This window comes from Penaeus chinensis, chromosome 9 (genome assembly GCF_019202785.1).
Source record: "Penaeus chinensis breed Huanghai No. 1 chromosome 9, ASM1920278v2, whole genome shotgun sequence".
In the NCBI taxonomy this organism is placed as follows: Eukaryota; Metazoa; Arthropoda; class Malacostraca; order Decapoda; family Penaeidae; genus Penaeus; species Penaeus chinensis.
In genome coordinates this window covers 2,802,621-2,826,839 of record NC_061827.1, presented here as the reverse complement: position 1 = coordinate 2,826,839, position 24,219 = coordinate 2,802,621, and the positions used below count along the sequence as shown (strand labels likewise).

The 24,219-nt window shown below is 39.8% G+C and overlaps 1 protein-coding gene across 1 annotated transcript in view; it reads left to right on the top strand.

Moving 5' to 3' along the window:
- LOC125029276 (GAS2-like protein pickled eggs) overlaps nt 1–24,173 on the top strand; it is a 190,514-nt gene extending 166,341 nt beyond the window's left edge. The window contains exons 4-9 of the mRNA XM_047619168.1: nt 14,915–15,022; nt 15,960–16,053; nt 17,360–17,447; nt 19,810–19,980; nt 20,525–20,706; nt 20,832–24,173. Of these exons, the coding sequence (XP_047475124.1) occupies nt 14,915–15,022; nt 15,960–16,053; nt 17,360–17,447; nt 19,810–19,980; nt 20,525–20,706; nt 20,832–21,850 (1,662 nt within the window). The 3' untranslated portion in view covers nt 21,851–24,173. The remainder of the gene's footprint in view (nt 1–14,914; nt 15,023–15,959; nt 16,054–17,359; nt 17,448–19,809; nt 19,981–20,524; nt 20,707–20,831) is intronic.
- The last annotated feature ends 46 nt before the right edge of the window (nt 24,174–24,219 follow it).

Here is a 24,219-nt window from a genome sequence, read left to right as displayed (position 1 = left end):
TGTTTATTATTACTATATTTTTTTATTATTACTATTTGTTTATTATTACTATATTGTTTATTATTACTATATTGTTTATTATTACTATATTGTTTATTATTACTATTTGTTTATTATTACTATATTGTTTATTATTGCTACATTTTTTATTATTACTATTTGTTTATTATTACTATATTATTTATTATCATTATTTGTTATTTCCATATTATTTATTATCATTATTTGTTATTTCCATTTTATTTATTATCATTATTTGTTATTTCCATATTATTTATTATCATTATTTGTTATTTCCATATTATTTATTATCATTATTTGTTATTTCCATATTATTTATTATCATTATTTGTTATTTCCATATTATTTATTATTATTATTATTTATTTTTATTATTATTTATTTTTATTATTATTATTATTTATTGCTAATTTTATTCATATTTATTGTTATTTTTATTCATATTTATTACTGCTATTATTGATTGTTATTATGTAATAATTATTATCTATTATTGTTATATAATTATTATTATTTATTGTCATTACTACCTCTACTACTGGTGTGGTTGATGTTACTATCGTCATTAATTTATTGACTATCCTGATTGACTATTCCTGCCATTACTTTTATTAGTCTTCATATTATCAAAAGCAGTCAAGTGATTATTCTTATTGTGTTGCTCCCATTATCATAGTTGTATTATGTGCATTACAGCTATTAACACTAATGGCATTATCATCTGCGGTTATTTGTATCGTATAAAAACACATAAAAGGGCAAACAACCGCAAATGGCGCTTCGACACACAAAAAGTAATAAAGGAACAAACAAATAGATATTACTTTTGTCGTATTGTTTCTTATGACCGCCTTGGGTGACGTCATCTGCACCATAAACGAGGTTATCACCACACGTGAACCCTCCTGTCACCCCCTCCCCTCCCCCTTTCTTCGCCACCAATCATAACTGCTTCGTGACCTCTGACCTCGTTGGTCGTTAGGTGGAGAGGAGGGTCAAGGGGCGTGGCCGAGGAGGTTCACGATTCGCCTGGTTAATTTAAGACAACCGCAAGCATAATGCAGGATACTCGCGATGGCAACAGTGCTTCTGTATCCGACTTATTATTACTACTTAAATCTGTTTAAAGATCACTGTCTTATCTTTAGAAATTCCCATGTGGATAAGGATAATTATTTGGCATATCTATTAAGGTACAGATTCACGAATACAAAATCCAATCGCAACCCAATGTTCTGTAACAACTCATTAATCCACTTTTCTCAATGGAAAGGTACTATAACACCTTAACATGGTAATAAGTAAATGTCCTTTAACAACCCAATAACCTTATATTTTTCTCACACAACCGTGACGCTCTAATAACTACACTCCTCCCCCCCTCCACCCCTCCTTTCCCTTCTCCCTCCCGTTCTCTCTCTTCCTCTCCCCCTACTCTCCTTTCCATTTACCCCACCAAGTCCTTCTTCCTCCCGTTTTCTTTCTCTCATATCCCCTGCATGCACATTGACTGCCATATTGCTCCGGGCGATGATATAGAGTACATCCGCCCCCATACATCAGCGATTTCGAAAGGGGAGTGACGGGTGCTAAAAGTTCATCGTCATTGTCACTAGAACTCGTCATGCAACGCCATGCATTTCCTTATCAAACCCGTCTCGATGGAGCAAACGATTGGGTTCATGACTTTACATTCTCTTCCGCCCTCTGCATGTCACTTTTATTTGTAGAGATAAAGTGCCAAAGATATTTTCTTTCTCGCTTTTCTTTTCTCTTCTCCACTCTCCTTTTTATCGCTGTTATCTTTCCCCTTTTCTATTTCTCTCTTCCTCCCTCGTTCTCCCTGTGTCCGTATTTGTGCCTTTTCTTTTACCGCATATCTTCCTTCATACTCGTGCTCTCGCAGTTCCCTTTTCCATATATGGTTATATATTTCCATTTTTTTATTCTATCAGTCTTTTCTTTTCCTATGTTTCCCCCCCCCCCTTCCCCCATCTATCTCTCCTTTTCTCTTCCACCTCTTCCTTCTTTGATCCCGCTGTAAACAAGAAATGACGTGAGGAAACCCTACACAATCGCGTTAAATAAATAGGATTTTACATAACAGTTTCATAACCGTCTCATGCCCTTTTCTGCCCCCCCCCCCCCCCACACACACACAAGGAAAGTTTTCCTACTCTTCTCTCATCCCTTTCAAAAGTCAAGTCAGGGAAAGTTTGCATGGAGTCATAATCGGCGATCCGTAACGAATATGAGTGCTTGGATACAGATTTGCTTTCTTCCACTTGTTCTTTTGTAACAACATTCATGGATTGGATGTGCTTCTCTTCAAGACGTTTGTCATTTGTTTTCGTCTTAATAAAGTCATAGAGTTGTTTGCCTTTATCTCTCCGTCACGCTTGGTTGCCTCTCGTAAGTAGCGAGACGAAAACGAAATAAAAATTTGATCGTGAAAGATTCCGAGCGTTCTTTCACTTTCTCTTTGACCTCTTTGCTGTTTTTTCGCAAAACAAAGAGAAAAAAAAGAAGAGAAAGAGTAAAAGGGATTTTGTATTTTTTCAGTGGTTGAGGTATTTAATGTTAAATCTCAGAAACACGTGTTTTGATAACAGTGCACGTGTAGCTGGGGTTATAAACGGGGAAGAGGGGAGGGGAGAAGGATTAATACTAAGGCTGAAATTGCGTGAGATTAGGGGCATCTTAAAGTGATTATCAGTATCAGATGGAGCTATGAGGTTCAATGGTGGATACTGATTGGTATGTGCTTACATGGGTATTATCAGCTGACTCTTTTAGGTGTGTCATTTGTAGCTTGTGTGTTTAAGGGTCTGTTTGCCTTATATGTTTTTGTAGTGCGTTTGACTGACTGTTCAAATAAAGTTATTCGCCTTGTAGGTAAACATTCACACTACATGCAATTGAATCATACATACCGATAATGTTTAATCTTCACACAGAATGCCCAGTACAAAACGGAAATAACACTCGCTTTCTCTCCCTCACGTACACACACATACACACACACGCACGCACGCGCGCACGCGTATACGTGCACAGCGAGTCGTGACGTAAGAGCGCAAACGAGTCTCGCTTGCCCAATCTCCCGTAACTTGCCACAACGTAATCACCCATTCGTACTAATCATCGCGGGATCATCAGCCGTTCCCGTTCTTGCGCAACGCAGATAATCCGATTTGAAAAACCTAATCGTGTACCGTCATGGAGGTGCAGGTAACAAACGGGTATTGCCTGTCATATTGATGGGCATCATGACGCAACGGCGGTGTTTGCTGGAGTAATTATGGGTCATGTAGATTGTTTTTTTTTATCGGTATTTATTTGGTTCATATACTTAAGGGGTACACTTGCACTCACGCATGGACCTTGAGCTTTAACGCACATGTACACGTACACACGCACACACACTTGCACTCACGCATGGACCTTGAGCCTTAACGCACATGTACACACATACATACACACACTTACACGGCTACATCTCATAAATGCATTCCACATTGTATATTACTTCACGGGTTACATTTGAATGCAACATATCTGTCAACACAATATAACAACAGGAAGTAATATGATTGGTATTTCAACGCATTATATTATAGATATGCTAACCAACATACTCTCTCCCATCACCTATTTCATGCTTCCATAACTCCCATGATTTCCCCATAATCGTGCGTCGTGGAAAGTCAGTGGAAATCAGCATTATTCTGTTATTATATGTACAGGGCCTCGGGTAGGTGGGCAGTGCCAGAACATCGTTATGATTTGAAGGGGAGGGAGGGTTAGAAGTGGTAGGTATTGTTGGGGAGGGGGAGTTGAGAAGGTTGATCGGGAGGTAAACAGGCAGATAAAGGCATAGGTTGGAAGTATAAGTATTCTACAATTGAGCGACACGGCTGTTTTATCATAAATCTATTGATTTTTTATTTATTATTATTTTTTTTAAATAAAATTCGCTGTTTCTTGTTCCGTGGATTACTATCAGTTGATAGATTACTTTTATGTAGTGAATGATACATAGTGAAGATTCATTTATTACTGTTCATCATAGACCCTTGCTCAACTAATGTTATAAAATAACAATGTAAGGATGATAGCCATGGTCGTAATACCATATAACTATAGGAGAGTCTGAATATATAATTAATGATAAAACAAAATGAAAACGCGTATACAGCAAGGAGAACCATACCGATTTATTTTCTGTTTCTCCCTTTGTCTGCATTAGCGCCCCCACCCTCTTCCTCATTTAAGAGTGAGCTAAATGCCAGGTAAATGCTAACCGGAATAGCACCGCGGCCATTGTGTTCGTGATTAAGCATGACATGACTTCCCTGCAGTGTGGAATGTAGTTAAGAGAAGGAAGAGGAAATGCATATAAACGTTATTCGGTTATTTTATTTTTTATTTTTTCATTGATGCCATTTCTCTGAATTTGTGTAGATTTGGGTCCATATGTTTTGCTTATAATTTCCCCACTTCAGGTTCTATATGCCCCCCCCCCCCATATATATTACAGTCTACTTAAGTTGCGACAAAAGATGTGCGTAATTTCGTCTTGCAACAGTGGAAACGCCTGGTTCTTTTGCAACTCGTGCGTTATGGCTCCTCGCCAATCTGAAGTTATTGCAACGCTCTTTTCGTGTCAAAAATGTGCAATATGTTCCGCGCAGTAAATAAAAAGCTCATTCGCGCTCTAGATGGTCAGTGGCAGTTAACGGTGGTGGGCTTGGATTACCTTTGGATTGCCTAGGAACAAGAGGAAATGGGACCGAGAAAACGGACGTGGATCTCGTTGCTCAAGATGGTGACGTCACTTCTGTGTTAGTTTTGTGCCATTTTTTTCTTGGGGGGGATCCTTTTGCTTAGTTTTTTCTTGGAGGGTTCCTTTTTGGCCTTTTTAGGGTCTATTTTTCTATAGCTGATCCGAAAATCGTCCTGCTTTGCCAAGTTTGGGGAAACAAAATATCTGTTTTAATTCATTTGAGAATTGAGTATGGTTTGAAAGGTGATAGTCATGATATCAGTACATCAATCACTTTTGATTTATGAATTTAACACTCTGCTTGTCTCAAGTCACTGTATTTCAGACTGTTGTAAATAGGAAAACTTTTGGAAGAGTAATATTCCATTGATTGTAAACCAGATGTCAAAGGACATGCTTCTCATTGCAAGGGTTGCTTGGCCTTGGTTCTTCCCGGTGTTTATTGCTAGCCTTATGCATGATCAAAATGTATTGATGTCTTCCGTTGACGTAGCCATTCATGATAAACATGTACTGCGTCATTATTATTTTCACTGATAAGATACTTCGCTCCCATTTTGATATGATATTTTATAGGGGTGGTTAAGATTGTAATATTGTGTAAAAGTGTACAAATATATATTTGATGTGTAAAAGAATACTTATTTTACCTTGTCTTTTAAGATTTCGACATGGTTATGTTGTTTCGTCATGTAAGTACAGGCAGAAATAATGAACAAGGCGCCGGAATTTTCACACTGTAAATACTCCATGATATTAAATTGATGTATTTCTTGAGCAATGAACAGGGAAGATCAAGATATTGTGGGGATGGAGAGGAAGTAAGAAAGGGGCGAAAAATAATAGGAAAAAAGGAAATTTGAGAAGAAATGGAAAAGGAAGAAAGCATAACTAAGGGATGGAACAAAACAATGAAGAATGACCAACGTTAGTTAACTCTCAAGATTGCGCGGCGTTGCACAATGCACGGCGAAGTCCAGGCGCGGCGCGGAGACGGCTGGGAAAGTAAGGGAGAGACTTGACCATTCGGAGCCGTTCTCCAGTGGGCAGCCGAGCGTGCAAACAGGCGGAGGTGCCACCCAGGGCCGGGTGGATGGTGGCACCGCATAGTTAGGGATGAGCTCATGTCCGGATGTCCACATGTTTCTGCGGGAGAGAGAGAGATCTGGTGAATACGAAATGAGGGGGTCGTGGTTTCGGCAGGTAGGGAAATGGGTGATTAGGAAATGAAGAAGAGGGAGAGAATGTGACGGAAACGAGAAAGAGGGGGTAACTGTAAAAGAAGAGAGAGGAAAGGAAAAACACAAAACAGAAAATGAGAGAAGTGAGAGTAGAGAGACAGGAGATAGAAATCAGTCGAGAAAGATAGCATCACGAAAGAATGTAAGAGGCGAGAGTAGGCGACTCATTACCCTTACCTCGGTGACCTCATTTTACAAGAAAGTGACATATCATGATCGGGCTGCCTGTCAGAGCAAGAGAGAGTAAGTGGGGAAGATAGGAAGAAGGAGGGGGGAGGGGGGGTTGGAAGTCAGAAGGGACTCTAAGGGAACCTCGGAATAACGTCCAAGTCACGGACAGGAGGCGTAGGTAGATTGCGTAAGGAGGAAGGGTCAAGGATAGGGAGATTACGGGACACGACGGTAGTAGAGATTCTGAAGAGTGAACAAAGGAAGAGTATATATTTATTAACATATATATATGTATGATATAGATGTATTATATATATAATATATATTGCACATATAACACATGTATGTGTATACCTATCTATATATGTGTGTATGTATATGAATAGAGTATGTGTTGTTTGGGTATGAATTTCGTGCGTAGTGAAAAGAAATTTAAATATTATATAAGAAAAGAATAAGTAATGCTCATAACTTATTGATTTTATCCCTTTCTTACTCCCTCTCCATTTCTCTCCCTCATTTTCTCCATCACTTCACTTCCTCCAGCTTCACGAAACGCCCTCCCGGCCCGATCGGTATAACGGCCAGTGAACGCAGTAATGAATGGAAGTCCCGAGCTTTTTCCCCATTCAGCAGTAAAAGTCCGTAGCTGCCGATGGTAAGATGCCCTCGGGTGGCATCGGCGTGCTGGTATTTCTTTTGTCTTTGGAGGAGGCGAGAGATAAAAGGAAATGTAGGTACCCCCTCAAAAAGAAAAAGAAAAAAAAAAAGGAATTAAAGAATGGCTATTGTATAGAAAACGAACAGCGAAGAAAGTGTGTGATTCTAGTCGTAAATTATAAGATATGGTAGACTTTAAACTGTACTTATTATCAAATAAACAAGTGGCAGCGATTTGCAAATTTAAAAAAATAGAAGATGAAAGAGGGAGAGGTAGGAGAGAAGATTGGTTCTGAGAGTCATGTGGTACAGAGGGGTCGAGGCACCAAGATGAAACACTCAGCTGAAGAAAAATGGCGGTGGTTTTGGCATTTTACATTTCGGCAACATTTGCAAGATGCTGGCTTTCCGTCATCACGTTTCGTCATGCGTGGTTGGGCTCTCTTTCTCTCGCTCTCTCTCTCGCAATATATGTGTTTGTGTGGATCGATAGATACAAACATCTGCATTTACACACATACATACGTAGATATAATGGTTCCTTGTCTTAATGTTCTATTCATGCGTCCTCTCTTTTAATTTTCCTGCTTCCTTCCCTCGCCTATCACCTATTCGTTCCCTCTTCCCTCCCTTTTCCTTCCCCTCCTCTCCTTCCACGAACTAGGCAGGTGACAGATATTTCCTCTTCTCACGGGGTGGATTTGCGTCATTGAAGATGCTAAGTAGTTTAAATGAATAGCGAAAAATATGCACATTCATCTCTGGAAGTTGAATGATCGGGAAAGGGTTGAGGGGAGGGGAGGGAGGGAGGGAGTAGAAACTACGAAGTAAGAAGAGGAAAGAGGGAGAGATGAGGGACTAGGAATAAGGATGTGAGAGAGAGGGGAGGGAATAAGAGAGGACTAGGGATAGATGCATGAGGGACGAGAAATGGGAAATAGAAAGGAGAGGTGGAGATGGAGGACCAGGAATGGGAAGAGGAAATATAGTGAGGGAGAACGCGGGAATAGGAAAACTAAGGCAGATGTAGAAACTAGGGGTAGGGAAGAGAAAGAGAAAGAGACTAGGGAGGAGATGGGAGAGAGAGGGAGGAAGGAGAAACAAGAAAGAGGAATAGAGAACAAGAGACTAAGGATGGGGTTAGGAGAAGGAAGGAAGGACTAAAAATAGGGATGAAACGAGAGAGGAAAGAGGAGAGATAAGCTATGAGAAAAGAAAAAGTAAAGAAGGGTTATAAAAAAACAAAGAATAAGGATAGGGATAAAGAAAAGGAAGTGAGAGGATAGGATAGATAATCTCCACTGCACATGATGAGAAAATGACCAATATATATATATATATATATATATATATATATATATATAAAGGAAGCACCGTTGTTACTCTCACTTCTAGCAAATCCGGCCGATGACCATAAAGCCACGAGGAGTACGCGGCAAAGGATTTCCCGAAGGCATTTAGCTCGAGTGTGAATACCTTAGAGTGACAGAAAACGTGACAGAAATGGCGTCGACAGGGGATGGGCAGTCACGCCCGGGTCCATCTCGGCTTTTGTGCGAAGGTTGACAGTCTGTCGGGTGTGTGGGCGGAGAGCGTGCACTTGCAAGTCCGATGAGAGGTACCCATCCGGTTGCTGTGTTTAGTTTTTTTTCGCTCTCTGTTACTTTGTCTTTCTTTGTCGGTTTCTTTTGTTCTCCCTCTCTTTCTTTCTCCATCGTCTGTCTCTTCCTCTCTCCCCTCTCTCTGATTCCTTATGCTGTTGCTACATCTTATCCTTCCTCATAACCATGATCCATAATGCTTATTGAAAATTCTTTACTTCTCTTTAAAGACTTCTTCAGGTACTCACGTAACACCTCCCCTCCCCTCGCCATACCCCTTGCCCTACACCCCGTAATGCCCCGCCTTTCTCTTGACCCGTGATACAACGGATGGGAAAAAACGATAAACGAAAAGTTAAGTGAAAGTGGAGTTTAAGGTAAAGAAGGCGACGCGTTCGTGAGAGTATGTAGAGATTCATTGTCTGTCTCTGTCTCTGTTTTTTTCTCTGTATATATGTATGCGTGTGTTTGTGCTTTTGTAAGTGTACACATATATCTATGTATGTGTGTATACTATATATACATATATAATTAAAATCCTCTCTCTCTCTCTTCCAATTTCTCTTTTCTCTATTATTTTTTTCACACGGCCCCCCACTTTTGCAACTCACACGTCAATGAATCTTGACATTAAAACATTGCGCATGTGGCCGCCCTCTTCCCCTCTCTTCTTTAACCTTTCTCCTATCCTTGTTCACATAACTACCTCATAACAATTCTGCATCTACCCGTTTCCAGTATTGTATTAACCCTTTCTCTTAGCAACACAAAACTGTTCATACTCATAAAGACTCATAAAGTCATATAATAGTGTTCATAAAAAAAAAATCCTGCCACATGAAGGTATTATGCCTGCGTAGAGCGTCGCGCGGGTCTTTTTCGTTTTCTATGCATATCTTTTTTATTGCAGCCAAACTGAGTAAGTTGAACCATTTTTTCTTTCCTGTTATTGAGGAGCAGGGAATATAAGGGAAATTAAATAAAGAGAGAGATATGAGAACAAGAAGGAAGGGGAGAAATGACGGGAAGAAACCTTAAAATAAGGAAAGGAAAAAAAAAAACAGGAAAAGAAAAACGACAACACATCAGACGAGAAGAGAAAGGGGGGAGAAGGGATTAGACGAAATACAAAGAGAAAAAAAGAAGATAAAGGAGACGAAGAGAAGGGGAAGGGAAGGGAGAGAGAGAGTGATACGATGCAGCACATGAGTCAGTCACGGAATGGTGATCGAGGAGTGAGGTGGTTCACTGGAGATGGGTCGTGGGAGGGGGGAGCTTGTTTTGGGGGTTTAGGACACGTGGTTGGAGGGGATGGGGTTGAGGCGAAGAGAAGGGGGGAGGGATTTGATAAGTAGCGAAGAAGGGAAAGGGCTAAGAGGAGTAGGCAGTGGGTTGTGGTCAAGTGGGTAAGGGTATTTTCCTTGGGTTACGACGTCCTATTCTGCTTTTGTTTGTGAAACAGCGCGTGCCCATCGTCATCGTAACGTCGTGAAGTCTTTGTTACAGGGTTTGGCGTGACATGTAGGGTCGGAGGAAGAAAGATGGATGGTGAAGGGGAGGGGGCGCTCTCTCTGAAGGTGGCGATGGTGGGCGTGGTCTGCAATGAGTTCCAGTGTGTGTAATTTCGAAGCATATGCGATGCAGACGATGGCGTGGGCGTGATAAGGGATGTGGGAAGATGTTGCTCTAGTAGGGAGAACGTGCGAGGGCGTGGTCGTTGGTGCTCTCACTTCTCTCTTCTCTCTTTTTCCCGTCTCTCTTCTCCTTTCTTTTTCATCTCTTTTTCCCGTCTCTCTTCTCCTTTCTTTTTCATCTCTCTTTCCCCCTCCTCCCGCTCCATTCCTCCCTCCCTCCTTCCCCTCTCTCACTCTCACCCACCCTCTCTTGTCTGTGTAAGGGGTCATATTGGGTCACCGCAACGCACGTGAAAGAGCGGACGAGGAAGGTCACGGTTGTAGATGTCTGGCGCAGATAAACCGACGAGAGTTTTATGCACGCGGGAGAAAGTGTGATTCATTTCTCCCTTTTATTTCCTCATCCCGCAAAGCACTTTCGATCTCTTGGGTGATTGGGTGGGTGGGGTGCGGGGTGGGGTGTCGACGCTGGAACCGTGCCGTATGTCTCTCTCTGCTTCTGTGTTGGCTTCTGTAGAAAGAGAGGGAGGGAGAGAAAATGAGCGCAGAGTACTTTATCTGTTTGTATGATAGGAACAGGAAATATGCAAAAATACAGATTCTAAGAGACAGGAAAGAGGTCGTTGCTAGAAGTCGCGTGGTTTCCTCCATCCTCGAAAGTGACAACAAAGATTCAGAGGATCTCTGAGACTCTTGCCGACATTTTGGGATTTCCCATGACATATATGTATATATACACATATACGTACACATGTATATATGTATAGGTGTGTATGTGTGTATACATATATATATATATTTATATACATACATATACACATTTATACAAATAGGTGTGTATATATGTATATTAAAATATTTGTATATGCACATATACTGTGTATAAGTATATGTGTATATGTGTATATATATGTAGATAGATGAACACGCACGCACACATATATATATATAAATACATATTAACACACGCACACATGTTAACGCATATATTAAAATAGACATACATATACACATATAGACACATCTGATAGCATATGGAATCAAAATTCGATTTATTTACGTAAGCGTTCAAGTTTGCATCATCACCTTCCGGATGATCCTTTTTTTATAAAGTCCATTTCCATTTATATCATCCTGATAAGCCGCAGTCCCCACAGAGGCGAACATGCCCGACCGAAACCTGTAAGAGGGTATCTGTGAAGCGAGTGCCGTAGATAGACCTTCACGAATCGTGACAGGGAATTAATGCAATGTGAGCGCCATGTGACTAAGCTTGGGTATTGATTCCTGACTCATGGGTGCAAGAGGCGGAGGGGAAGGGAGAATGAGGGGAATCAGAAGAGGGGTGAAAAAGTGTGGGAGATAACGTAAGGAGGGAGGATGTGCAATAAATAGGAGGAGGATGGTAGAGGAAAATACATTAAAAAAGGGAGGGGGGAGTGTTGAAATTGGAGAGGGTAAGAATCTAGAATGGGAATCGGGTGGAAGGGCGTGGCAAGGAATGCAACAGGGTTCGAGCGATGTTGCTTGTAGACAATGAAATCCATCTGGGTCATAATTTTTTACTTGATATTTTTAAGAGATAAATTAGATTTTAAGATCGGAAGGGGAGTCGAAGGGTTTTAGTGATTATATAAGGGTCGGAGGTTCTATGTTTGAGGACACAAAAGGCTTTCGTTGAGATAAATATTGGCGTTAAAATAATTATCTCTGCTGATATATGTGACGTCATTACCCCCCCCCCCCCTCCGCTCCCTCCCGAAGAGTCATGATCTTTTTGTGTATGTGTATTTAGTCCTGTGCGAAAATAAAAACATACAGTTCAAAGAGAGGCATTCTCTTAACCAGCTTCTGCAAGTTATGCATTAGCTTCTACCTTAAACTATACCCACGAGACATTCCCTTCAGCTTTCCATTATCAGACATTCATTGTATCACATGCGTAGTATTACCATGAACAGATCGCAACCATATATTCATCATGGTAGTAATAACACTCTAATTATATATCACTAAAAATATGCATCCGTGCAGTCAGTGCGTGTCTGCGGTGAACATAAATGTATATTATTTATCTCCGCGGTCTTTGCGGGTTTCTCCCAGCGCCGCATAGAATTCGAAGGATACGCCTCGAATTTCTTACTCTTAACAAAGAGAAAAAGGATAATGAGGGGGATAAATGCTAATACTAAAAAATAAAAAAAAAGCGAACGGGGGTTATGGAGTGTGATGAATATTCAAACTAACGTAAGAATTGTAATCTTTTTCAATTATCGCCATGTCTTGTTCGTTTACTTACCTTTCTCTCCGAAGTAATTTTACTATTATTTTTACTCTCCACTTCACCATTGTTTATATTTTAAAATACACGTGGTGAAAAAGGCGCATAACAGTTCATGGTCACATTACGTTGCAGTTTATCAAGCCGAGTAAAAACAAAAAAGTTCACAATCACGTGTTAATTCATTTAACAATCTGTATCATTCTCTTAAAATATGAAAAGACGTTAAACAAATTTTCGATTTGTTTTACGTTCATATTATTTTTTAAAATCAATACCTCTAAAAGAAATATGGCGATGAATGCGACAAAACTATAGTCATAAAGCAGCCTGCTAACTACATTGTTCCAAACTTTCATCGTTTCGGCAAAAGAGAGAGTGAAAGCGTGAACGCGTTACCCCCCTCCCCCCTCCCCACTGTCGACGCCTCCTGCTGCTGTTCGAGTCACGTGACGCCTTTGCGGTCACGACGCCTGCGCATCCCGTTTGTTCTTTCATTGACAGCATGCGGCGAAATGACACTCGCGATCTGCGTGAAGATGTAAAGCGATAATGAAAACTGTTCTTGATTCAGTATTTGTGTATGTGTACAAAACTGTACATTTGAATGTATATATACATATACACATATGTGTGTGTACATATATGTATGTATATATAAACATTTATATATATATATATCTATACATATATATGTATATATATATGTATGTACATTTATTTATTTATTTATAATACACACACGTGTGTATGTAAATATAAAAAATACGTATATAAACATATATCATACACACACATATATATGTGTGTGTGTATGCATGTATGCATGGTTTTTATATAATAATGTGCACACGGGAAACACAATATATTTATAAAGAAGCGAACATAAGTAAATATAGGTACGCAAATATATACATACAGTGTAAATATAACACACCACTATGTATATATTCATGTACATTCATTTACAAACACGTGTGTATGTATATGCATATGTATACACGCACATACACACACACACTCACACACACACACACACACACATATATATATGAGTTTATGTACTGTATACACACACACATATATATATATATATTCCATTTTGGTTTACATGGCAAATCTGAGACATTCTATAAAAACTGTTAAAAAATTTACACTGAATATCAGATGACTACCAGACGTAAAACTTATGGATACTACTTCCATAAATTCATCACATTGCTGGTACTATGTCTTACGTCATCCCATAACCGTGCATTAAAAAAAATAATAATAATACAACGAAAGGGAAGAACTAGAGAAATTCCAGTAACACAAATAAATGTAATGTATTTTATACATTTACATCTCTAGAGACGAAACTGAATCCCAGGTATCACAGAACAAGCATGTCTTTGAAGAATCAATGTCTGAGGTTAGATCGTCTTACAAAATTGGCCCCTGTGGTTTATTTCGCGGTAAATGAGGTCCGGCGGTTATTACGTTTGCCTTTGTGAGAAGCGTTTTTGTAGCGTGGAATGGATTGCCTGTGCATTCATTTACATTTTGTATTTGTGTGTATTTATGTCTATACGTCTGTCTCGTTCTCTGTATATGCGTGTTTGAACATTTACACATGCATATACATCTGCGTACAATTGCATATGCACAATGTATACCTACATTCATTGGCTTTAGTATTTTGTATCGGGAAGAGCATTGAAACAACCAGGACACAATATCTAATAACATGCTCGTCTTTTCCTCAAATGCGGAGACTCCCAAATTAGTCATCCATCGTTCCCTGTGCTCCGTGGCATTACTTGAATTACCTTAAGTCGGATACTTTATGTACTCTTTATGCCTCTTTATACTTTATCCCTCTCACTGTGACGGATTAGCGGCGACACGAGGACTCGGTCTGGGCTGCAGAGAACGTTCTCTTTCTCTCTCCTACCTCGCTTTTTGTTTTCTTAATGTGAAATTTCTCTTGATTTTTTTTCTCTTCGTTTTTCTTAGTTTTTTTTTTCTTCGTTGTGATGATGATGCTGTTTTGTTCTTGTGATTTTTGTGGGTTTTAGTTTCTATCTGATTGTTCGGTGTTCGATTTGCAGTGTTGTGTTCAGTGTATATTCGTACATGATACATATATCCATTTGTGTATATATATGTATATATATCCATATATATATATCCATATATATATATATATATTCATATATATATATCCATATATATATATATCTATATATATATCCATATATATGTATATATATTTAAACCTACATAGAATTGTCCATATACGCCCCTACTATTGTACAAATACAAGCACGGCATAGCCATCTGTAGATACACAGACGCATAAACACCTCCCTATATACACAGATATTTAAACACGCTTTATACATCTACACACGAAACATATATAGAATACACCCTATTTAACACAATGCTACCCATAATTACTCACACTTAGTAATGTTTATGTGATAACATGTAAAAGACCATCTATATTAACATTCTCCCCTTTTTCCCTACAGGTGCGGGACTTGGTGGAGAGGTGCTCTTGCCCTTCACAGTTTCCGATGGTCAAGGTGTCTGAGGGGAAATACCGTATTGGCGACACGCGCGTCCTGATCTTCGTCAGGGTAAGTGTCCTTCGGGTCTCTTTTGGGTATTTTAAGGTGGTATTTGGTATGGAGAGTTACACGCACAAACGCGTGCGTGTATGTGTGAGCAACTTACCCCAGACATGTGTATGCTTATTTTAGGATAAGTAATATTACTCTATGATATCCTGTTCTTCGTTAGGTTTGGTTTCATTTTCCCCTTTCCGTAACCCTGCTGCACATCCATTATATCCAGAACTTCAGTACATATTTGGAATATCTTAATATAAACCTAGCATGATAGAAAAAACACTATAGCCATGCTACACAATAAACCAATTTTGTTTATAACGTATTTTTCTACCACTGCATCAACAAGGTACAGTATTTGATTATTCAGCATCACACATATAACCTCAAGTAAAAATAAAATATATATAATAATAATGTAGATAAATAGAAGTAATGATAATAGTAATAATAATAATCCCACCTATACCAACCTTTACCATCCCCAACAACCCCAACGGACGTAGGTTGATAACGCCACTCGCCCCGTTACCCGAAGCTCTTGAATTCCCCTCAAGAACGTCACAATTTCACTCTTAGATTCCCTTTTACCCCGAGAGGCTTAGGGAAAGCGTCGACAACACTAGTCGTCTTTGTGTGTATTAGCTTCCCTTGTGTAATCTGGGTCTCTAGGTTTCCCTTGTTTGGAAGCGAGATCTTTTCTGCTGTATATGAAAAGCGACGCGTGGGGTGTGTACATGCCTTTGTAGGGGATTTAAAGCTTCATGTATATTTTCCCTCCTACTTGTTATGGTCATTTCTGTATGGCATGTCGTGTTTGTTTGATTTTGTTTCTTCTTAAAGCATAATATGGTAAGAGAGTTTATTAGAATTTTAGGTGTGAGTTTACCATTGACTGACGACCTTAGCAGAATTCTTTGTTGACGTGAAATACTTGTGTTTTCAGATTCTCCGTAACCACGTGATGGTGCGCGTCGGCGGAGGATGGGACACCCTCGAGCATTACCTGGACAAGCACGATCCCTGCAGGTGTCGTCAAGGTAAGACGTCATTCTGTGAGGACTCGGTTCTCTCTCTTTATCTCTGTTTGTGTCCCTTCCTTTCTACTTTCTTCGCCCCACCCCCCCGTCTCTCTCTCTCTCTCTCTCTCCCCTTCCCTCTCTCTCTCTCTCTCTCTTTCTCTCTCTCTCTCACTCTCTCTTTCTTCTTCCCCCTGCCTCTTTTTCTCCTTACATCTCCATTTCTCTCTTCCTCGCTTTCCCATTCCGTATACGACCTGATACACTCCAAAGGCAAAAACATTAGTCCTCATCCGGCCGAGAAATCACCTAACTGGAGTCACGCTCGGCCTGCGTGTGTTCCTATTCAGTCCGTGATCATGCTGCCTGTGACACACTTTGCCCCGCCCGATCCAGGTGCAACATGGATGAAGGGGTTTATTTGGAAGTAAAAACGAAAAAAGAGAAATGCATTTTATTGCATTTGTTACGGTGATTGTGCCTATTTTTTCTACCTTTTTGGGGGTCTTTTTTATGCAAAGTGATAACAGAGGAGTGGTGTTGTGGAGCCATTGTGTTGGTTTCGAGAACTGCGTCGTTTGGACTCCGCTTGCTACTGGGCACCGGATGACGTGATGCAAGCAAGTTAGGGGGAAATTATTAAAGTATTTTTGGAACTTGAGTCATCTTTTTATTTATTTTGATTTTATTATTATTGTTATTATTATTATTATTATTATTATTATTATTTTTGTATTTATGTTCCTATTCTTTTGCTCACTTTCTTTTTCTTACTCTCTGTAAATATGCATACACACACATATATGTATATATATATATGTGTATGTATGCGTGTGTGTGTGTATGCATGTATATTCGCATATATGTGTATATATGTATATATGTGTATAGAATATATATATGTATATATACATTTACATGTATATATATGGTATAAAAACCCACAATGTAAAACTAGATTTATTGAAAATGAGACTACAGTTTCGGAATCCACCTGGATTCCATCTTCAGGTCTCTTCCATCTTCAGAGACCAGAGACCTGAAGATGGAATCCAGGTGGATTCCGAAACTGTAGTCTCATTTTCAATAAATCTAGTTTTACATTGTGGGTTTTTATACCATAGTATCTACACGGTAGTGTGTTTTCTCCTTTCATGTATATATATATATATATATATATATATATATACACACATATTTACGTGTATATATATGCATGTATATATTAATCTATCAGTCTCCACCTACTCTCCGCCTCCCTTTCGATATTAAACTTCCAACAAATCAGACATCACTGACAGCCTTCTCCTCCTCCCCTCGCATCCAGGTCACCGCACGGCCCTGTCTTCCCGCGTGGGCTTCAAGACGTCGAGCAGCGGACAGGAGAGGCAACTCATGAACGTCACGTATGAGAGGTAAGGTCATTTCGGTTAATATTTTTAATTTTGTTTTCATTGCGTAATTTTTTTAATATATATATATTTTTACTTTTATTGGTAGTTTGGAGTGGTTGCATTTATTGATATTTAACAGCGATGTGAGGAGGGAATTTAGTCAGTTTTCGAAGACTTGGCAGCTCATGATGGTGTATATAAAAGTGTAAGATGATATAATAGGGTAATTTTTTCATGAACACAAGAGGCATCTGAAGTAGTAAAGTGAATCTTTTCGCAACCCTTGGAGTTGCTAGTTATGCAATTGGCTTATCATGTTCTTCCTATTGATATTGAAAGGTCTGGAGGTCACGCACAAGTTCAGACTCCCACATCAAGGACACAGATACAGTCAAGGGAATTTGCAGATAGCAAACCTACATCTAGAATGACTAATTCGTCTAGTTTATCGAACCGTGGGCTGCGTGAGAGGAATTCACAAAGAAAATTCACCCAGGGAGCAGCTGCTCTTTCTGCAACATTTAACCCTTTGAATAAAGAACAAGCCTCTACTCCACGTAAAGTAAAGAATAGGTTTTCCCGGAGCCAAGAATCTCTCCATAATTCCATCCCTAAAATTACTCCTGAAAGGAAAAGGAGTGTATACCTGCCGAAGAAACTTGGCAGAAAATCCCCCCATGACGCAACACAAATTACAAACCAGCAATGGCACAAAGGTATCAGAAAGACTAAAGATGCATCCCGCAGTAGATCAGCATCGCCCGCCCCACAACACGGAACAAAAGGGAGCAATGATCAGGCCAACAAGACACCTCTATCCTCATCTTCACGCATCCCTCAAAGAAAGCTTGGAAGAGAAACGCGTTCAGGAGAAAATAGGATTTTATCCCAGCATAATCCTGACAGTGCGGATATATCTTTAGAAGAGCTTAAGATTAATAATATTCCAACCAAAACTTTGACCATAACTTCAACTCCTAAGCCTTATAAAAGTCTTGGAATACTTGATGTAAATTCAGAGATAAAGGAAGACATACCTGTTTACGACGCTAAGAACAATGACCCTTCGAAATGTAGTACAAAGATACCAACATGTGTGCACAATAAGCCTTCATCTTCGACCAGAGATCCATCCAGTACAAATGATGCAAACAAAACTAGTAACACATCTTTAAAAGCTTTCACATTTTCCTTTACGCCACATAGGAAAACGCACGAGGTATCTGCCAAAACAGGGAAACAAAGAAGCACAGAAAGTATGCAGAAAACAGCAAAGAGGTCGCTAGAATGGATCAGGTTACAAAATTCTTTAGAACAGAGGGCAAAAGCTTCTGGCATGAAGGCATCGTTAATACCAACGAAATGCCCTGCGCCAGTCAATGCTTCAGTATCTGAAACAAGCACCAAAACTTAGTGATGGGTGCAGTGCCAACACAATGTAGTGCACAAAGTTGGTATTCAAATGCACCGAAAATGAAATAAATTTAGAAAGTATTGTTGATTCCTGATAGTTTATTTAAGAGGGTACCTATGTGAATGCTGAATTTCCGTAGTCTATTTCACCCTAGAAATTAAAATGTATAGTAAAGAAATGTAAACTTGATAACTCTCATTCAAACGATTTTATTTAATGCTGTTGATTTATTCAGGGAAAACAAAACATTGAAATATTAGCGTTTGTCAAGCGTCTAATCCTGATCTAAAAGTGGAGTGAGCAGAACGCAATGAAAACACATTATGTAAAGCGAAGAGAAATAGACTTGGATACACAAATCATTACATTTAAAACTTGCGGATTTGTGATATGATAAACAGTGAAAATTGAAAGAGAAGAAGGCGAGGAAAGAGGTGAAATATGCTGATTAAAAACAATGACCACGGTATAGTGAAAGAGTGCACTGGCTTGACGATATGGTTGTTCAAGGTACAGTGAACTTTTAGACAATCACAGTAGTCCAATGTCCGTGGTGTTAATTCTGACTCTTGATTATATTTAAATAAAGGGCGTGAAATAAGATTAGTGTGGAATTGCCATACCGATGTAACTAGTATGACATATTTTTATGATGGATTTGTGTAGATGATTCTCTCAAGACGTACCATGTCACCTTCTGTGTTCCATGTTCAGTTTATGCGTTAGTATGTTGTTTTTTTAATTATCGTTCGAGAATCTCTTTTAATTTCTGAGAGTATGGAGGCATTCTCCTTCGGACGTGGATGATTTTTGCTTCGTGTGTGTGTGCGCGCGTGCGTGCGTGTACGTGTATATGTGTCGCTGTGCATATGCATGCATATATACATATATAAATATGATTCCTAGTTCTTATGCATTTAGTACCCCTCCCCCAAAGACCCTTTGAAAAACCTTCCCTCTGACCCGCAGGTGTGACGAAGGCTACGTTCCCTCCTCTCCGTCGCCGCGTCGCAGATCGAGCGCTAGCGGCCGAGGAATCAGGCGAGACTCCCTTGAGGGCCGCTCCTCCCTGCGCCAACGGTCCCAGTCGCCAGCCAACAGGGACCCCGGCGCCCCCTTCTCTCGCACTGGTTCTGGCAGGTTAGTTTGTTAGGGTATTGTTGTTTATTTCTGTTGAAGGATTTTGAGGAGTGGGAGGAGTGTGGATGAGATGGAGGTGTTGAACGTTTGGCAAGTCTTTGAGGCACGACAAAAGGCATAGCTATTTTTATATTTATTTTAGCTTCGAACTCATGGCATCTGTCTGTCGTTACTCTTAGAGCCTCCATCTCTCATTTTCCTCATACTTTCATACATAGAACCCCTTAGATTAGTTCTGATTTAATTGATTCTTCCACGAATGTAATCGATAAAAGTTTTCTTATTTCTTTGATTCTTCCGCAGATATAACTCCTTAAGTAAAGTGATTCTTATTTTTATTGTTTCTTCCACAAGTATAATCCCCAAATGCGATTCTTACACAGATGATTCTTCTAAAAATATAATCCTCCAAAATAAATCCGATTTCATTGATTCTTTCACAGATATTACCTCTTTAATTAAAGTAATTCTTACTGAATCCTTATTCTTCCAAAGATGTAACCCTTTAATTAAAGTGATTCTTATCTTATTCCTTCTTCCACAGATATAACCCCATAAAGTGGAGTCCCGGTTTGCGCGACGAACAGACCGCCTGGCGAGACGACTCCTCCGAAGTGAGCGATGAAGGATACAAGAGTCAGGGGAACACAGGTCCGAGGCCACTCCACAGAAATCGCAAACCGACACCGAAGAAGAGCCTGGAACTGGATCCTACAGATATATTAGGTAAGTCCTTTGTCTGTGGGATGGATTTATCAGGATGAGTGGAGATTTTTTGTTTGTCATGTGAAATCTTGCTTGAAGTTTCGTTGCTGAAGATAAATATCGGGGAATTTGCTTTCTCTTTTCAGAACGTCCTGAGTCTTCCATGACACAGATGTCCTCTGAGGGATCGTCGATGTCCACCGAAGACTCAGTACACACTCCCCCGAGGTCCCCAACCAACACAACGACCACCGCCCCCCACTATCCCCTCACAGATGCAACCAACACTTGGTCACCTCCGTCACAGGTCAAGCATAAAAATTCCAGCATTGGTACGCCCAGATCGAAGATACCGTTTATTGATACCCTGAAGAGTCCATTCGTAAACAACAAGAAATCCAAGAAAGCGCCATTGCCGGAGGAAAAGTCTCCGGGGAAGCCAGCCTGGAATGCCGGCCCGGGCGTGAGGAGGAACAGCCTGGACCGCGGCGAGCGGGTCATTAGCCGCAGCAGAAGCGCCACGAGTGAGGGCGGCCTCATCATGCTGGGCAGAGATTCCCCGGCCCGGCAGTCCTTCCGCCCGTCGGCCAGGCGTCCGTCAGGGGGCTCGTGCGGCCCGACAGGGAAGAACACCTGGAACGGCCGAGCTTCGCGGGAACGACCGAGCCTCACCGCCGACACCTACAAGCCACCCACGACACCTAGGACGGTTCGCTCGGCCTCAGCCTCCCCCGCAACCACGCGGCGTCAGGTCGGACACTCGGCGCCGGCCACACCGCTTAACCGCTCGCCGAAACGCTCTGCGCCAGCGTCGACTCTCACGTCCCCTACCGGTGGCGGGCCGCTTTTACAGCAACTGGCCGACTTAGAACCAGACGAAAATACTCTTTTGTGCATTAAAGATATTTATGACTCTCTTAAAGCAAGGGTTTCGGAGAGCTTAGCCGCGGAAGGTAAATCATTGCCTCCTGAACTCTCGCAAGACTACACTAATTCGTGGGTGACTGCACATGTATCCAGTGGTAGCCGTAGTTTAGATCCGAAACCCAGTGCTAGTGCTTCGAACGGTCCGCCAGGTTCTGTGAGGATTACTCCGAGAAAGTCCGGCGTTGGTTCTCGTATCCCAGCTCCTACCTTTTTCCTTCCTCACCAGACAGGGATATAGCAGCGGGATCAAATAGAGTAGTAAAAGGCTGTGGACGTGGCACGTGGAGTCAGGGTCAGTAACCTACACCAATTGGACGGTTAATCGAAGCTCGCGATGAAGTGAATCAAATTTTGAGTCCTTTTCATTCTCTGTGTCCTGGATGAAAACGCGAGAGACTAAATTGCTCAGACTCTTCGAAGTAGAAAGGGATGCTGTTCCCCCTCCAGTAGGTGCCACCAACTAAGATTGGCTAGGAATATATCCATACCCAATGTGCCTCTGTAACCACACTAACATGAATGGTGCTCCTTACCTAACATGTGATATGTTGCAATTTATATTATTTCTGATTTTATGAGAGTAACATTCCGATATTATAATGTGTTTGATATCGGTTGTGTCATATTGCAGATACTAGTCGATTGTAGAATAGAAAAAAAATTATTCTATCAAAAGTATTTAAGATAAACTGTTTTTAATTCAATTTGATATTACTGTTGACACATTTTTAGTACAATGGTATATAGCTTTACAGACTTATTTGATCCAAACACATTACTGTATATCCCTAATTTCAGAATTTGATTGTAGTCATTTATTATTCATCGAAGTATGTATTCTACTGCATCATTATTTCCCTCTATGTAAAGGGACGTAGACCTGTCCCTTCTGTGCTCCGGTATAATAACTGTCACACACCGGTACAGCATCTAGTGTCTAACTGGGGACTTTATATAACCGAACACCACGTCAAGGATCATTCACAACCATAGTGAATGCTTTGCAACAGTCTTGATATCAAAGTAATATATTGCTATTAATGTTGCAAATAGTATAGGAAGAATAGTGTACACAGCATATTGTAATCCTTAATCAGTGTTGTTTGGATAATTAGGCCACAGAGCTAATCGATACTGAGAATGATGCATACAGGGCAATTACAGAACTTTATTTTCTAACTGATATCAACAGGATTATTTGTCATGGGACTGAATATGCCCAGCATTTAATGTGATAAGTTTGGCAGAAAACCGTGCAACTGTTAATCTCTTTGAACATGGTTTGGATATGTGCATTAAGGTTTATCAGAATATATGATATAATGTAAATACATTCATTATAGTTTATATAATGTGTATAGAGTGTGGCACTCGAGAGTGTACTCTTCTTTATTATTAGTCGTCAAATGAGACATTTGCAGATGATTTGATTGTTAAAGAGCTTGTGCATCAAAATTTTATAGATATATATACTGTATATGTTAATTCTTATATTGAAACAAGTCCTTGTTTTCTAAAAACACGACTTCCATATACGAAAGAGTTATAGAATGATTTCTGACATTATATTAGTTATAAAGAAGGACAATGTTGGATGAGTGAATGAGAGAAAGTAGTTGCATTTTTCTCTGTCAACATAAGTGTGTATATTATCAACTCTCACCCATAGTGGATGCAACCCTGAAGGCTTTCCTGTAACTTCCATTGCTTTGTTAATATTTCTATGTGTATCAGCCACAGTTTTACTAATATAGGGTTAAAACTGAACAGTAATATGATGAAAACGAAAAACTGTTCATGTCATGTAATTAATTTGTCCAATATCATTAAAATGTTATTACACTGTATGTAAGGACATTACAGGGTGTTGGGGAAGAATATACAAAATTGTAAATTATTTAATTCAGCCATACTGAATTATTATAAGACAGTGTGCTGTTTTGCACTGTTCTGTGTTGCTTAGAGCTAAAGACCTATATAATGATGAGAGGTGATCAGAGACAAAGTGTTTGAAAGTTTGCTCACTGTATTTCATGCTTCCGTCTAGCACTTTGTTCTCATGTCTTTTGTAAGATGCTGAAATATTGTTCTTCCCTGATTTTTTTCTACTTATTTCAGCACTTTGTAACAATGACTGATATACTGGCTTAAGTTTAAGATTTTAAATTATATACTAATCCTATTTTTTGGTTGCTTATATTTCTCGTTTGGAGGAAACTGATGGGGTTCGAGGTAAGCAGAAAAGATAACAATAACCAGTATATATTGATTTTATTTCGTAATACATTGTGGGCCCATAGGTGATGTGACGGGCATGCTGTACATAGTGTTGATTGCAACTTTGTGTTAATCCTTGATGCTCTCGTATCAGTGAAGCAATATATATGCATATACAAATACCATATTTTATTGTATAACCGGGCCCCACTTAACCCACAATTTTCCCTGCACCTCAGTTAACTGCTGCTCACTGTACCCTTTTTTATGTTGGCCAATGAGCAGAAACTAATGCACAGAGGTTGTTCATAAAATACCTTTTTTTAATAAACACACTCCAAAAAGTGATTTTCATTCTCAAATCCTCTATAGCAAAAGAAGTAATGGATT